The sequence below is a fragment of the Mustela putorius genome, unplaced genomic scaffold (assembly GCF_011764305.1).
Source record: "Mustela putorius furo isolate JIRA1106 unplaced genomic scaffold, ASM1176430v1.1 tig00003987_pilon_pilon_pilon, whole genome shotgun sequence".
NCBI classification, from domain to species: domain Eukaryota; kingdom Metazoa; phylum Chordata; class Mammalia; order Carnivora; family Mustelidae; genus Mustela; species Mustela putorius.
Genome location: NW_025422126.1, coordinates 4,581,541 through 4,598,844, shown reverse-complemented (window position 1 = coordinate 4,598,844; position 17,304 = coordinate 4,581,541). Strand labels below are relative to the sequence as shown.

Here is a 17,304-nt window from a genome sequence, read left to right as displayed (position 1 = left end):
ACCTGAGCCAAAGGCGGAGGCTTTAACCCACTGAGCCACGCAGGCACCCCTATTTATTTATTTTTTAAAATATTTTATTTTTTTGACACAGAGAGATCATAAGTAGGCAGAGAGAGGGGGAAGCAAGCAGGCATCCTGCCGAGTAGAGAGCCTGTTGCAGGCATCAGTCCCAGGACCCTGAGATCATGACCTGAGCTGAAGGTAGAGGCTTACCCACTGAGCCACCCAGGTGCCCGCTTTTTCTGTTTTATATGTTGAAAAGTTGAGCTCTGATCAGTTAATTCGTATGTAGCAATGTATACTCTTCATATACAATTACTGACCTGTGCTTTATTTTATTTTTAAAGATTTTATTTATTTATTTGGCACACAGAGATCACGAGTAGGCAGAGAGGCAGGCAGAGAGAAAGGAGGAAGCGGCTCCTTGTTGAGCAGAAAGCCCAAGGCGCGGCTCACCCCAGGACGCTGAGATCATGACCTGAGTGGAAGGCAGAGGCTTAACCCACTGAGCCACCCAAGTGCCACTGACCTGTGCTTTAAAACACAACGCTCTGTTACAGACCCAGGATGTCCATTTCTCTGATGGGTTTGAATCAAGTATTCCCAGGGGTGCCTGGGTGGCTCAGTTGGTTAAGTGTCTACCTTTGGCTCTGGTCATGACCCCAGGGTCTTGGGAAGGAGTCCTGTATCAGGCTCCTTGCTCAGTGGGAATCCTGCTTCTCCCTTTCTTTATGCTTTCGTGCTCATGCTTGTGCTCTCTCTCTCTCAATCGCTCTCTCTCTGTCAAATAAATAAATTAAAAAAAAAAAACTGAATAAAGTATTTCCTGTCTTCTTAAATGGGGGGAAAAAAACCGAAACATAAATCCATTGTGATGTAAAGGTTTGGGGTTTTTTAAAAAGATTTTATTTATTTATTTGACAGAGATCACAAGTAGACAGAGAGGCAGGCAGAGAGAGAGAGAGGAAGAAGCAGGCTCCTTCCTAAGCAGAGAGCCTGATGCGGGGCTTGATCCCAGGACCCTGAGATCATGACCTAAAGGCAGAGGCTTTAACCCACTAAGCCACCCAGGTGCCCCTTTTGTGGCATAGTTTATATTTTTTTATTTTTTAAGATTTTATTTATTTATTTGAGACAGAGAGAGAGCACCAGCGAGGGGAGGGGCAAAAGAGAGGGAGTTGCAGGCTCCCTGCTGAGCAGGGAAACCAACTCTTGACTCTTGACATGATGCTGATATATTTGGGCAAGCCATTGTTCAGCCTTCATTTGTGTGCTCCCACAGTAAAAGTACTCAGTTTAATTCTTTTCTTTCTTTCTTTCTTTCTTTTTTTAACAAAGTAGACCTTCCCAACATAATAAATTAATCAACACTTAAAATAAGGTGAAGCTGTAAATTATGTGGGAGAATTTTCTTTAACCTCTGGTTTCTTATACAATTATTGTCTTCTGCATTTCTATAAAGAAGATCAGCAAGAGGCAGCACTAATGTGTCATCCATCTTTTATGAAGATTTGAATTAGCTCCACATCAGTAACATTCAAGATGCTGAAATAGCTGATAATGTTTAGTTTTGCATCCATTCTTCCTATTTTTCCTGCTGTTGGCTTAATTCTTTTGGGTGATTAACTTTTTTGCCATAGTAGTTCTGCTTAGAATAAAATTAACTGAAAAGAGGAGCAGAAACAGGCTATGTTTTTCAGATTAATTTTTTTTTAATTCTTAAATTTTTTTTTTTAATTTTTTAAAGATCTTATTTATTTATTTGACAGAGATCACAAGTAGGCAGAGAGATGGGCAGGTGGTTGGTGGGGGGCAGGTGGTGGGAGCAGGCTCGCTGCCGAGCAGAGAACCCGATGTGGGGCTCGATCCCAGGACCCTGGAATCATGACCTGAGCTGAAAGCAGAGGCTTTAACCAACTGAGCCACCCAGGCACCCCTTCAGGTTAATTTTAATCTTTATGAGTTTGGTGTATAAATTATGTTCCAATATTAGGATAGTGCAGTGGAAGGGAGGGGATTATTATACATAAAATCTTACTTTGTACTAATTTTGAAAGCATTTATATGTGTTGGCTGTGAGATCTGACAAGGCATATTTCTGTTCGTAGCTATTAAAAATTATTTTGGGCTGTTTATAACAAGCACAAAATAACATTAGTAAGTGACTTGAGAATGGTTTTTTCCCATATAAAAGAAGTCTGTAAGTAAAGTAGTTCAGACCTTTGTGGCAGCTCCATAGTCACTGGGACTTCTGACTTTGTTTAACCAGATCTAATACATCACTTCCATATGGAGGTTGCCTCATGTTATTGAATGGTTCTTGGAGTTCTGTCCATGGTATCCCATATCCAGGCAAGAAAAAGGAAAGGAAAAAAACCCAAGAGTGCACCTCTCAACTGAGTCAGCCCCATTTATTTAAAGCTCAGAGAAGGTTGGAAAATGTAATCTTTTTAGTGGGAAAAGTATGGATTTAAATCAGTGATTGTTTTAGTAAGAAAGGGAACGATGGATATTTCTGTAGAAAATTAGCTGCCTCTGCCATCTTGACTGATTAACTGAGGTTCTGTGGGTGAGATTTGTTAAATATAGCTCTATACTATTCCTGTGCATTCCACAGGTTTGTCAGTTAGATGCTTTTGCACAGTAATACAAGTTTATGAACCCATTATCCCAGCCTATAGCAGAACGGGATATACATTTTCAGACTGAATGTTGTAAGATGGAATTCGTACCTAGGTTATGTGTATGTAAGCCCTATATATAGAAATGAAATTGAAATACATAGTCACATAGTTTAGGATAAAGGGGAAAGCTAGGTTGCTTGGTTTCTTTCTTTCGATTTTTATTTGACAGAGAACACAAGCAGTGGGGTAGCAGTAGAGGAAGAGAGGGAAGCAGGCTCCCCACTGAGCAGGGAAGTAATGTGGATCTTGATCCCAGGACCTTAGAATCATGACCTGAGCCAAAGGCAGATGTTTTACCATCTGAGCTACTCAGGCACCCCTTGCTTGCTGGCTTTTTTTTTTTTCCTTAAGATTTTATTTATTTGACAGACAGAGATTACAAGTAGGCAGAGAGGCAGGCAGAGAAATGAAGAAGCAGACTCCCCACTGAGCAGAGAACCAGATTGGGGTGAGGGATGGAGGGTGGTGAGGGGGATGGAGGGTGGTGAGGAGAGGGAAGGGGGGGCGGCTTGATCCCAGGACCCGGGGATCATGACCTGAGGCAGAGGCTTTAACCCATTGAGCCACCCAGGTGCTCCCCTTGCTTGCTTTCTTTTTATTTTTATTTTTTTTCCCTTGCTTGCTTTCTTAATAAAAATCTGTATATAACTGAAATTTACAAAACACTAAAAAAAAAATTAAAGACCTAAATAAATGGAGAGACATCCTAGGGAAAGGGATTAGAAGAATTAATATTGTTAAGATGTCGATACTAACTACTGGAAGTAATCTACAGATTTAATGCAGTCCCTATCCAGATTTCACTGCCATTTGTGTAGAAATAGCCGATTCTAAATTCCAAAAGCCAAAACAATCTTGAAAAAGAAAAGTGGGTCTCTTGGGTGGCTCAGTCGGTTTCATATCTGCCTTCAGTTCAGGTCACGAACCCAGGGTCCTGGAATAGAGCCATGCATTGGGCTCCCTGTTCAGCAGTGAGCGTGCTCCTCCCACCCCTCCGCCCCTGCACATGCTTGCTCTCTCTCTGACAGATAAATAAATAAAATCTTTAAAAAAAAAAAGGTAGAAGGACTCATACTCCTGATTTCAGAATTTATTACAAAGCTACAGTAATCAGAACGATAGACACATAGACCAGTAGAATAGAATTGGCAGTTCATAAGTAAATCCAAATACCTATTGACAACTGATTTTCTTTTTAAAAATTTTTTAAAAGATTCACCCATGCCTGGGTGGCTCAGTAGGTTAAGGCCTCTGCATTCGGCTCAGGTCATGATCCCAGGATTCTGGGATCGAGGCCCACATTGGGCTCTCTGCTCTCTGGGAGCCTGCTTCCTCATCTCTCTCTGCCTGCCTCTCTGCCTACTTGTGATTTTTGTCTGTCAAATAAATAAATAAAATCTAAAAAAAAAAAAAAGATTTATTTATTGAGACTGTGTGAGCATGAGCTTGTGCACAAAGCATGGAGGGACACGGGGAGAAAGAGAAACTCAAGCAGACTCCCCATTGAGTGTGAAGTGCAATGTGGGGCTAGATCCCAGGACCCTGAGATTATGACCCAAGCCTAAATCAAGAGTTGGACATTCAACAGACTGAGCCACGCAGATGTCGTGCAAGTGATTTTCAATAAAAGCACCAGGCTCAACCTACAGAGTGGGAGGAAATACTTGAAAATTACATTCCGGAGAAGGGTTTAATATCTGGGATCTATAAAGAACGGCATATCAATAATAAAATGACAAACTTGGTTTAAAATGCATAGGACTTGAATAGTTCTTCACAGAGGTTGTACAATTGGCCAGTTAGCACATGAAAAGTTGCTTAACATTATTAGTCATTAGAGAACTGCAAATCAGAATCACAAAGAGATTCCATTTCCTACCTGCTAAAGATGAGTATTACAAAAAAAAGAAAACACCAAAAATAGAAAACATCTGGCAAGAATGTGGAAAAATTGGAACCTTCATGCATTGCTTTTGGAAATTTAAAGTGGTGGAGCTGCTGTGGAAGCCAGTGTGGCATTTTCTCACAGAGTTTAAATAGAATTATCATACGGCCTAGCAATTCCATTGTTCAGTATGTACTGAGGAACTGAATATAGGAACTCACAGCAACCAAAAGGTCGACACAACCTAAATGTCCATTAATAGATGAATGGAAAAAGAAATTGTCGGATATCCATACATTGTGATAAGTTATTGCTTATTGGGTACAGTTTTTGAAGTCATAAAAAAGCTTTAAAAATAATATTGACAGTTATACATCATCGTGGATATAATCAGTGCCATTGAATTGTACACTTAACATAATTACATTTCATTTCATTTTTAACGAATTTATTTGAGAGAGAGCGAGCGAGCGCATAAACTGGGGGAAGGAGTAGAGAGAGAGAAGCAGAGAGCTTGCAAAGCAGGGAGCCCAATGCGGGGCTCGATCCTAGGACCCTGGGATCCTGACCTGAGCACAAGTCAGCCACCTAACCAACGGAGCCACACAGTGCCCCAGAATATCATATTTTATGTGAATGTTTTACCACAATTTAAAAGTAAAATCTATCTTAAAAAATATATCAGTGTCAGTATAGGTTCATCAGCTGTAACAAATGTACCACTTTGGCTGGGGATGTTGATAATAGGGAGTGTTATGCATATGTGGGGGTAAAGGAGTATATGGGAATTCTCCGCACCTTTTAGTGTTGCTATGAACCTAAAACTACTCTCAAAAAATAGCATTTTAGGAGCACCTGGGGGGCTCAGTTGTTGGGTGTCTGCCTTCAGCTCAGGTTATGATCCTGGGGTCCAGCTTCAAGTCCTGCATCAGGCTCCCTGCTTGGTGGGAAGCCTGCTTCTCCCTCTCCCACTCCCTCTGCTTGTGTTCCCTCTCTTGGTGTGTCTCTGTCAAAATCTTAAAAATAGCATTTTTAAAAAATGGTTAAGATGGTTAATTTCATTATGTGTATTTTATTACAACTTCAATATATATATAATAAATAATATATAAACTATAATATAAAGTATATAAAAATATAAAATAATAATAAATAACAAATATATATATAAAATAATCATTATATATTGGAAAGAGCTGGACTTTTATTCCCAGCTCCACAGCAGAAGCTTTGTTCCCCTAGACAAGTTTTCTAACTTCTCTGAACCCCAGTATTGTTAGAATGATAAAAAATAGGGATGGCAGTAGCGCTTTGCAGAGATGTATGAGGATTAGTGACGATGGTGAAAAAGGCCTAAAAGAATTCTCCAGCACATGTGCTTAGTTGATGGAAACCATTATCACTGAAAATTTTGTTCATTTGTACTTGGCTATGACGTGTTCATTCATTATTTCTCCTACAATAATAATTACCCTTTGAACCCTAAACTGCCATTAAACTATTATTATTTTTTAAAATTTTATTTATTTATTTGAGAGAGCACACAGGAGTGGGGGGAGGAGTATAGGGAGAAGCAGACTCAGCAGGGAGTCCCACACAGGGCTCCATCCATTGGGATTGTGACCTGAACCAAAGGCAGACACTTAACTGACTGAGCCACCCAGGTGCCCCCAAAACTATAGTAATTTTTTTTTTAAGATTTTATTTATTTATTTGACAGACTTTGACAGACAGAGATCACAGGTAGGCAGAGAAGCAGGCAGAGAAAGAGAGGGGGAAACAGGCTCCCCGCTGAGCATAGAGCCTGATGCTATGCGGGGCTCCATCCCAGAACCCTGGGATCATGACCCAAGCCAAAGGCAGAGGCTTTAACCCACTGAGCCACCCAGGCGCCCCAAAACGATTGTAATTTTTATTTTAGTTTTTAACTTCTTTGTTTTATTCTGTTTTACAGGCAACAATTGGTATTGACTTTTTATCAAAAACAATGTACTTGGAGGATCGAACAGTGAGTAATGCTTTCAGTGTGCAATTTTCTGCAACACTCCAGGGTACAAAATGATGATCAAAGCTATAATCGATGATTATCACTATAATAAGTTCTTAGCAAGTTGAAAAAGTTAGTTTACAGGCTTTGAGAAAAACTATTATTAACAGAGTGGTAGTACTTAGCATTTTGACCTAATCTCCAAGTGAAATCCAAAGAGGAGAGAAAGTCAAGTTGTTTGGAAAATACTGAATGCCCTAGGCCTACTAAATAAAATTTGTCGTTCCGATTTGGAAAAATGATAACAAGCAGCTTTGCGATAATGAAAAGTGTATTTTCATAAAGACATTAGAGCTGCTAAAGACTTGTTGAGTGCTACTCTTGAGGCATTCAGAAGTATTTCATTTGAATATCACATAATTTGTGAATTTCAGAATTTTATTTGTTAGAATGTGATGTATACTGAAGTGATAGTGAATAGATAGAGGTAATGTGTATTTATTTGTTGGATTTAGATACCTGTCTTTTGGAATGCTCCCTTTACACATAGTATAAATTCTGTACTCCAGCCCACTGTCCCTGGAAGAGATTCCTATCAACTAAACAGTGACTATCTTAAATGTAATATTTTGGGACCTATGCCAAAAAAAATTATTGTATTTCTAATGCTGTTTCCTGTTAGTGTGTGAAAGTTTTTCTTTTGGATATTCTCTTTTGTGGTTTAATATACAGCATGTAATTTCTTAAATTTTCAAAGCTTAGAAATTGTTTATAATGGTAAAATAACTGAATACTTGTTTTCAGGCTTTTCTTCCTCAAATGTAGATATGATAAAGTAAGAATGCAAAGAAACGTTTTAGAGTTGCAAAAAAATACTTCTCTGTTTTCTTAGGTTATATACAATGTTCTGGGAAGAAACATTAGCACAGTAGTCAGAGACCCAATTTCAAAGTGTTCTGGATCCAATAGAAAAGAGACACATTCTAGCTTCAGAGAGGCATTCATTCCTTTACTCTGATAGCCAGGGCTGCTCATTGGCATTTACCTTCGTTTTTCCATTTTATGCTCACTATTTGAACATCAACAGTCTATTTTTTGCTATCTGGAAGGCATAAGATTCAAATAGACATTATAGGGAGTTTTTAAAAAGCTGTATTTCTGATTCTGTGAAATCTTTCACATTGCCATATTTAAGTCACGTACCTTCAGAGCAAGCAAATTTTTAATACTACTCCCTTTTGAAAAAGGAATTTTGTGTTATTTTCATTCCTCATGTCCCTGCAGCTTTTGCATGAGTCTGCTTTTTACCTTCTTCCCACCTTCCCCCTTTTAAAAACATTATTTCTTTTTTCTTTTTAGTATGAGTTTGGTTTTTTTTTTTTTTTTTTTATTTTTTCCCATCCCACAGATCAGGCTGCAGCTGTGGGATACTGCGGGTCAGGAACGTTTCCGTAGCCTCATTCCCAGTTACATCCGTGATTCTGCTGCAGCCGTAGTAGTTTACGATATCACAAGTAGGTATTTTGCAACGGGTTGACCTTTCTTATTTTTCTTGCTTGTTTGACTGATTTTGTTGTTAGGTACGATTGCAATTATGGGACACAGCAGGTCAAGAGCGGTTCAGGAGCTTGATTCCTAGCTACATTCGTGACTCCACTGTGGCAGTTGTTGTTTATGATATCACAAGTGAGTGGGGGGGAATTAATGCATTTCTAATCTTTCAACCTTTAGCCTAGCTGCATGCATGTTCTTGTCTTGTGCTTGTTTTCTATACTAGCATGTAAAAATGAGTTTTGTCATAGTAAACCTTATCATATACCAGCTAGGTCAGGAATACTTGCTTTGATGTTTGTATCAACTTTCTTTATTTCCGCTGTGCCAGATTTTTTTGGCCTGGGAATTTTCCTTTAGATCTGATTATGAATCTTCTCCCAGGCTCTCTTAGTATCCTGTTATCCCTAAGTCACACCATAATTATGGTTGGAAGAATGTCACCTTTTTCATTTAACTTTATCTCGGGTTTCTCTAAAATAAAATAATTTGCATTTAAGCCTCTTGCCAAAATTTTTCAGATCCTCCAAAGCTTTCTATTGAGGCTATTAAAAGCTTCTGCTAGCCAACTTTTCTCTGCTTTCTGCTTCCAGCCATCCTCTCTATAGAGGAAGGCAGAGAAAACGTAATAATGTGCAGTTTTCTAGTAATCATTTTTATTTGAATCATATCTGGATTCTGTGACTGACTTCATTGCTAACAAATTGCACTATAATTTCTCTCCAACAAGAAATTTTAAATAGGAGATTAAAACAAGTAATGATCCTTTTTCTTTTTCCTGAAGACTGAGTAATGCCTTTGGCATTTTAAGTGCCTATAAATTTTCCACAGAATATGGTGACTGACAGTGAAATGCTCTCTGATTAAAATTGTCTTTGTAAATTGGTTTATTATAGATATTAGGCAATATTAAGCCATCATTCCACATAGTGGTCCATAATTTGTAGGAAAACCAGAATAATGTTACATCTTAAACTTATTTTTAAAAGAATCTTACATAAACTATTGATTTGAGCTAGTGATATTCTTACTGTACATTTTTTCATATCTGCTCAACCAGAAGTGCTATCTACTTAATTGCAATGGCAGAATTTTAAGTTTGCATTCAGAGACCTTTTTTGGAGGTGGATTAGGGGCTATATGCAATCTTTCTTTTCTTGAAGCTTTACTTTGGGTTGCTACTTGTTTAAAAATGTGTATGTTCATTATTGTGCATTGACAAGTTTTGCAGCTTTAAAATGTTTGTGCTTACTTTAACCAAAGCAAATGAGACCTTATGTGTTTTTCTTTAAAAATTATGCACATGTGGTTAAAATATTAGTGAACTGTTCTCTGAAGCTGCTGTAAAAAATACTGAAGTATTCTACTTAGAATCTAGTGCTAGGAAAAATGGATTTGGTTACAAGTGATTCTGGTGCATTAAACTAATGAACTTAAAGTTAAAGTGATCACAAACTGAATAAGCAATGCAAACAGAGTGGTGTTGAAAGCTGTTTAAAGGCTTTATAAATTTTCTGGATGTGTTGGGATTTATTGGCTGACCTACTTTTGGAGATGCTTTCTTTGTCATGCTGGGTATGTGTAAGTAATCAAAAAAACATTGTGGCAATGTGACACCATATTATCTGCCATAGCTGTCCTTAACATTTTAAAAATTTCCCCCTACCCCCACTTACATCTGGTACGTTAAACTCATTGATCATGTTTAAAAGTTTCAAACTACTATAAAAGGAACCTTGAAGACTTTAGTCTTTATTTATTTATATCACTGACAGTTGTACTCAGATAAAATGGAGTTATATTGCTGGCACATTAAAAGTGGGTCCTAATGTGCCACCCCCTCCCCAACTTTTGGGGTTTTTTTGTTTGTTTGTTTGGTTTGGGTTTTGGTTTATCACTTGGGGAGGCTTTGCAGTAACACTAATCTACTTTGTCCACCCTCCTATACCAGATGTTAACTCATTCCAGCAAACTACAAAATGGATTGATGATGTCAGAACAGAACGAGGAAGTGATGTTATCATCATGCTAGTAGGAAATAAAACAGATCTTGCTGACAAGAGGTATAGAGTGATTTTGTGTGTGTATCAGATGTTTGATTTCTTCATTAATCAGCTTGTTATTTTTATTACTGAAGAATTGTTTTGAAAGGAAGCCTGTTTAATTCTTAAGTTTATACCCTACTTTTCTTCAGTGTGAGAACCTGAAATATAAATGTAAACATTAAACTCAGTCCTCAAAGGAAAATGAGTTTTTTTGTTTTGTGGAAGCCCATGTGTAAATAGCTTTTGTGCAAAATTGTTTATACATGGGGGGAAAAAAGATTATTTACACATGAAGCTGATAACTGTTTTGCATTTTTTAGGCCTCATAAACATGAGCAGTGCTCTGTTAAAGAACAAAATGTTTTAAGAGCAAATCCTATCTTTAAAAATTATTCATAATGACTAAATGCACACTCTATTGGTAGTCTTATAAATATTCATTATAATTCAGTGGTGTGGTTTTCCTTTTTTAAAATTGTATGGTTGAACCAGACTGTGTAGTTGAACTGAATAGCGTGATTGTGATACCTTAGTCAAATGAGCAAAGCCATATTCAAGTCACAGGATGCAAAATTAACATTCACTGTGGAACCCATGGCTTGAATATCTGCCTTCAGCATCCTAAGTAATCTACTGGATATTTTTTCTGGTTTAAATAGTCTTGACCATTTTACTTAATAGTAGAAGCTTTTACTGTTTGCTGTTTCTTTATTCATGAGTTAGATATTGAAATTCGGGTATTGAACTTGTACTATTAATTAAAATGTTGCAAAGAAAATCCAGTATGTTCAAAGGCTTGTGGAAATGTTAAGCCCATTTTTTTCCCATGGTACCTCATTTGGAATTGGCAGTAGAATGACAGAAAAATCTTTCTTGATTTAAAAGTAAACTCAGAATGTGAGCATCTTTCCTTTATGAAAATAATTATTTGGACATCAGTTGGCATTTTAAGTTTTCACTATTTTATTTATCTCCACTGTGAGAATTTGTAGATCATGTAGGTATATATTCTTCTGGTAGAGAGTCCCTGGTACTTTCATTTTTAAGTAGGGAAATTGTATATGTGAACTGTTTCCTGTTACAATAGCCAGCGTTATCTAGAAGGATGCATTAGATGGAGAGCAGAAGGAGAAGGAGAAGCAGACTCCACACTGAGCAGGGAGCCTGACATGGGGCTCCATCCCAAGACCCGAGGATCATGACCTCAGCCAAGGGCAGATGCTTACCTGACTGAGCCACCTAGACAACCTGTAACTAATATAATTCAGGGATGAAACAGTTCAACAGTATCAGAATTTAAAATATTCATTGCCTCGGGGCACCTGAGTGGCTCAGTCACACATGCTATCATATGTAGCATGATATCCTTTTTGTTAAAAAAAATAAGATGGTAGATATGTTTATATATTCTTTTGCTTAGAACAAATCTGCATAAGCATACATGGAACTTAACTCACTCTACATCTTTGGGAAGGGATTGGGATTATGGAGGACTTTACTGTTAATGATTGGTCTTCTGAAAAAATTACTTTGTAATCAGGAGAGAATGTTTTAATAAAAATGATCCAAAGTTAAATGTCTTTATCACATTGAGAATTATATTATTTTGGTAAAAACTTGGAGGAAATACCAGAGTATATCTGTTTCAGCGTTTCAGTATAAGCACCCAATTGTGTAGTATTTTCTGTCCTTTGTAGCCAGTGATTCCCAAATGTTCTAAACCTGAGAATCAGTTGGTAAATATGGCTTCTTAGACCCTCTTTTAAGATTCTGGCTGTGAATGACCATGGTCAACTTTAAACATTTTAGGGTTTTAAATCCTATCTTTAGATGCTGTAATTTAGTTAGTTCAGTGTGGGACCCTTGAATCTATATTTAATGAGTCTTCCTAGGTGATTCTGACAAAATCAAACCATAGTTGGGACCATTGCTGTAGCTAACCTTTAACCATTTTATCAAGGTGACTACTAATTCTAAAACTAGGAAGAATTTCTGTCTGGAATCATCTATGTGTAGGATAATCATTCACTTAAAATAATCATTCAGAAGTATTTATTGAGTATCATTTGTGTTTCCGAGGATGCTGCTTTAGGATAGAATGGTGAACAAAAAAAGACAAGTCTCTAAGGAACTTTTATTTCAGAGAATGAACCAGACAATAAATAAATTAAAAAAAAATAATAATTTAAAAAATACATAGTATTTTCTATAATGATACCTGTTAAGAGTAAAAAATAAAGCAGAAAAAAGATATTTGAAATGCCAAGTGTGAGTTTGAAATATTAGATGGGAGAGCAATAGAAAACTTCATTGAGAAGATGACTGATGTCTTTTGAGTACTAACAAAGGAAGGGAGTCACTATGCAGTTATCTAGAGGAGGAAAAGGTTCTAAGCTCATGGCCCAGAAAATCCCTGAGTTGGGAATATACTTCATTTTTTTGATGAACAGCTTGGAGCCCTATATAGGTGGTAAGAGAAGGATGGAAAGTGTAGGAGGTGATGAGTTGTTTTTTTTTTTTTTTTTTTTTTTTTTTTTTTTTAAAGATCTTTATAAAGGCCAGATAAAGTGGGGCAGAGTCTCTGAATGAGATCAGAGGATTTGAGTAGAAGAGTAACTTTTCACAGATCAGTGTTTGCTTGTTGAAAATACATAAGAGGGGGTGCCTGGGTGGCTCAGTGGGTTAAAGCCTCTGACTTCGGCTCAGGTCATGATCTCAGGGTCCTGGAATCGAGCCCCGCATCAGGCTCTCTGCTCGGCAGGGAGTCTGCTTCCTCCTCTCTCTGCCTACTTGTGATCTCTGTCAAATAAATAAACAAACAAACAAATAAATAAAATCTTAAAAAAAAGAAAGAAAGAAAGAAAATACGTAAGAGTAGAAATAAGGAGGGTAATCCAGACTGTAATCCAAGCAAGAAATGATGATGACTTGGACCAGGATAGTGGCAGCTTGTATGGTGATTAGTGGTCAAATTCAGATATATTTTGAAGATGAAATTGTCAAGATACACTCATGGAATGGATATAATACATAATGATGGACAGAATATGCAGTGAGGGAGAAGTTGAAGTCAAAATGACACTTAGATTCTTAGCCTGAGTTATTGTTATTAACTGAGATAGGGAGAGACTACATAAAGAGATGGTTTGGGATGGTATATCATGACTTCAGTTTTGGTCATTATCTTTTCTTTTATTATTACCTTTTCAAAAGATTTTATTTATTTATTTGAAAGAATGAGAGAGAGAGCATGTTAGAGGATGGCGGGGGAGGGGCAGAGGGAGACGCAGATTCCCTGCTGAGCAGGGAGCCGAATGTGGGACTGGATCCTGGGACTTCAGGATCATGACCTGAGCCAAAGGCAGCTGCCCAAGCAAGTTTTGGTCATTTTAAATTTAGAATTGCTAGGGGATGCCTGGGTGGCTCAGTTGGTTAATCGTCTCACTCCTGATTTAGGTTCAGGTCATAATCTTAGGGTTGTGAGATGGAGCCTGGTTTTGGGCCCTCAGCTGGGCATGGAGCCTGCTTAAGAGTCTCTCGCTACCCCCTCCCTCCCTCCCTTCCCCCACCCCATAAATTCATTCATTCATTCATTCATTCAGACTTGATATTAGATATCCTAATATCTAATTAGATGTCAGGTAGGCAATTGGATATTGGAGTCTGGAGTTCAGAGTAGCCGTCCAGGCTAGATATGTAAGTTTGGAACTAATCAGCATGTAGATGGTATTTAAAGCCACAAGACTGTATGAGATCACCAAAGGAGAGATTGTAAATAGAGACAAGGTCCAAGGAGTAAATTTTAGGGCAGGTTCCTGGGATCGAGCCCAGTGTCTGGCTCCCTGCTCTGCAGGAAGCTTGCTTTTCCCTCTCCCACTCCCCCTGCTTGTGTTCCCTCTCTCGTGGTCTCTCTCTGTCAAGTAAATAGATAAACAATTAATTAACCAATTAATTAATTTTGTTGATATATTTAGGGCTAAAGATCTGCAGATTGCCAACTTATTTTCAAATGTGTGTTTTTTAAAATGTATATACACGTGTAAATACATAGAGAATTGAGGATAAAACAAGCAGATGTAGCAAAACATTAACACTTGGATTGTATAAGAGAATATTTGTGATGTTCTCTTTGCTTACAATATTCATTTTCTTCTTTCCTGACTTTTCCAGAGAGTGGAGAATTTCTAAAGTAGTATCTTATATAAATAAGAAGATAGTGAATCTAGTACAGAGGTATAAGTCTGGGGAGTAAGGACAGTTTCCTCCATAGTAGCAGGACTAGAGGTAGAATATAAGGATACACACATGTAGATCGGTGGATAGATGTGGTGAGAGCTTGTGGAAATTCTCCTGTATTGCTTTGGTTCTCTGTATTGTAGGAAGCAGGGTTTGTCAGCTGGTATTTTAGATCCATTTAATTAGAATATTTGCATATTTATTAAACACCTGTGTGCTGGCTAGGCACTAGGAATACCAAGAAAAATGACATAATGTTTCACTTGAAGAGTGTATTACAGTTTGAGAGACACTGATAATTATCATGCATTACCAAAAGCCCTATAAAATGTATCAAGAGACTTTAACATACATGTCTTTTTTATTTTTTTTTTAAGATTTTATTTATTTGACAGAGAGATCACCAGCAGGCAGAGAGGCAGACAGAGAGAGAGGGGGAAACAGGCTCCCTGCTCTGCAGAGAGCCTGATGTGGGGCTCGATCCCAGGACCCTGAGATCATGACCTGAGCCGCAGGCAGTGTCTTAACCCACTGAGCCACCCAGGCGCTCCAACATACATGTCTTTTGACTCACTTGTTCCACTTAGAGAAATCCACAAAATCCATCCTGAAGAAATGACCCACAGTGCACAAAATATTACGTCAAGATGTTTATAGTAGCATTTTCACAGTAGTATAAAATTTGGGAAAAAAAGAACATTTTTAACAGTTTGGGAATGGTTACGTAAATTATAGTAGCAGATTGACAAATTGGTCATGAAAAATTATTTTACCTGAAGTTTTTAATCATAAGGCTAAATTATTATGATCTAATATGAACAGAAAATAGCCATATATTGTTTTTAAAAATAAAAAAATTGGGATGCCTGGGTGGCTCAGTTGGTTAAGCCAGTGCCTTGAGCTCAGGTCATGATCCTGGAGTTCTGGGATCGAGTCCCACATCAGGCTCCCAGTTCCTTGGGGAGTCTGCTTATCCCTTCTCATGCTGTCTCTCCCTCTCTCAAATAAATAAATAAAATCTTAAAAAAAAAAAAAAATTATAGGATGAGCCCTGCCAAGTAAAAGCAAATCACTAAAAAAATTCTTTTTTAAAAAATTGTTTAGTTACAGGGGCACCTGGGTGGCTCAGTGGGTTAAGCTGCTGCCTTCGGCTCAGGTCATGATCTCAGGGTCCTGGGATCGAGTCCCGCATCAGGCTCTCTGCTCGGCAGGGAGCCTGCTTCCTCCTCTCTCTCTCTGCCTGCCTCTCTGCCTACTTGTGATCTCTCTCTGTCAAATAAATAAATAAATAAATAATCTTAAAAAAAAAATTGTTTAGTTACATATAACATATACACTGAAGTGCACAAATTTTAAGTGTACTGCAGCTTAATGAATCTTCAAACTAGTCTCACCTGATAACTAGCACCCCGTCAAGGAAAGTTCTTTTCAGAATCTTGTTTATCATCTTTATAATATCAGTTTTGCAAAAAGAAGAATTTATCTTTAAAATTTTTTTTACAGGCAAGTATCAATTGAGGAAGGAGAAAGGAAAGCCAAAGAGCTGAATGTTATGTTTATTGAAACAAGTGCAAAAGCAGGTTACAATGTTAAACAGGTAAGTAAGTGATCTTGGAGTATTGGGTTGAGGTTATCAAATTGAAAAACTATTATGAAATAATTGTGTGAGTATCCCTGCTATAAGATTTTCTTCTAGTTGGGAACAGCAGGTCTCGTGAACTAGCAACATATTACCCAGTGAAAAAATACAAATGTGGCATAGATTTTGGAAAAGGAGAAAAGGGTTGATAAACTTAAGATTGTGCACGGGACAACTATTTCATTATGATTGCAAGGTTGTAAACTTACCCTACCCTCACTGCATCCCTACTGGATTGTTTTAAGGTAAATTTTAAAAAAAAATTTTTTTCTATTTTTAAGGGTTTAATGATAAAAGAAAGCAAGTATTTGCTGTCAGGAGTGATATTTTGGTTGTAGTTGTGAAAGTATATTCTGGTTACTTCATCCTTAGTAACCTGCTATTGTTCTAACAGTGTTCATAAAGGAATGTTTTGGGGGAGCTGGAAAATAGGGGGGGGGCACACCTCACATTATCAAACCGTTTTCTACAATATAGAGTAGTGGTGGGGTGCCTGGGTGGCTCAGTGGTTAAAGCCTCTACCTTCGGCTCAGGTCATGATCTCAGGGTCCTGGGATCGAGTTCCACATCGGGCTCTCTGCTCAGCAAGAAGCCTGCCTCCTCCTCCTGTCTCTCTCTGCCTGCCTCTCTGCCTACTTGTGACCTCTCTGTCAAATAAATTAAAAAAAAAAAAAACACAAAAGAGTAGTGGTCACAGATTTATAGGATTTTCAAACCAATAAGTAGTTTTTTCATTTCTAAGTGATCAATAGAAGGTTAAAATAAAATCGTTTAACCCCAATAAGTTGAGCTTTATAAAAAATTCATTATATTGTTTTCACTTTCTTTCCCATATCTCGTTGCCTTGAAATAATATAAGTAACTTCGTACTGTCACTGATTCCCTCCCTGTAGTATATGGTTTCATGCCTCTAAATCTTTGTTTCATGCTGTTGTTCTCTTTGCTTAGAATACTCACTTTCTCCTTTCCTGAATGATATCTACTCATCCTTTCAAGTTTCAGTTTAGATGTCAGTTCTTCAAAGAAATTTTTGTTGACATTCTCTACCATACCATACCTGTAGGCTATTTTATTTACCAATAATAAATGGTACTTTTCTGTGTTTTCTCGGACCCCTGACCCTTGTGAAACCATTGTCCTGGAACTTACCACATTATGTTGGAAATATTTCTCCCATCAAAATTATATATTTCCAGGACCTACAATGTCTGTGGAATTTAGAAAATGATAAGTAAATGAACTCATGAACTCATAGGAACCACAGATAGTTAAAAAAC

At 37.6% G+C, this 17,304-nt stretch overlaps 1 protein-coding gene across 3 annotated transcripts in view; it reads left to right on the top strand.

Moving 5' to 3' along the window:
• The window catches only part of RAB6A (RAB6A, member RAS oncogene family), a 116,920-nt gene that overhangs the window by 83,314 nt on the left and 16,302 nt on the right, over positions 1 to 17,304 (top strand). For 2 of the 3 annotated variants that reach the window (XM_013064338.2, XM_013064337.2), the window contains exons 3-6: positions 6,524 to 6,577; positions 8,137 to 8,242; positions 10,059 to 10,170; positions 15,892 to 15,985. In XM_013064338.2, the coding sequence (XP_012919792.1) occupies positions 6,524 to 6,577; positions 8,137 to 8,242; positions 10,059 to 10,170; positions 15,892 to 15,985 (366 nt within the window). Of the gene's footprint in view, positions 1 to 6,523; positions 6,578 to 7,964; positions 8,071 to 8,136; positions 8,243 to 10,058; positions 10,171 to 15,891; positions 15,986 to 17,304 lie in introns of all 3 variants that reach the window. The other variant, XM_004768084.3, reaches the window with a different exon arrangement.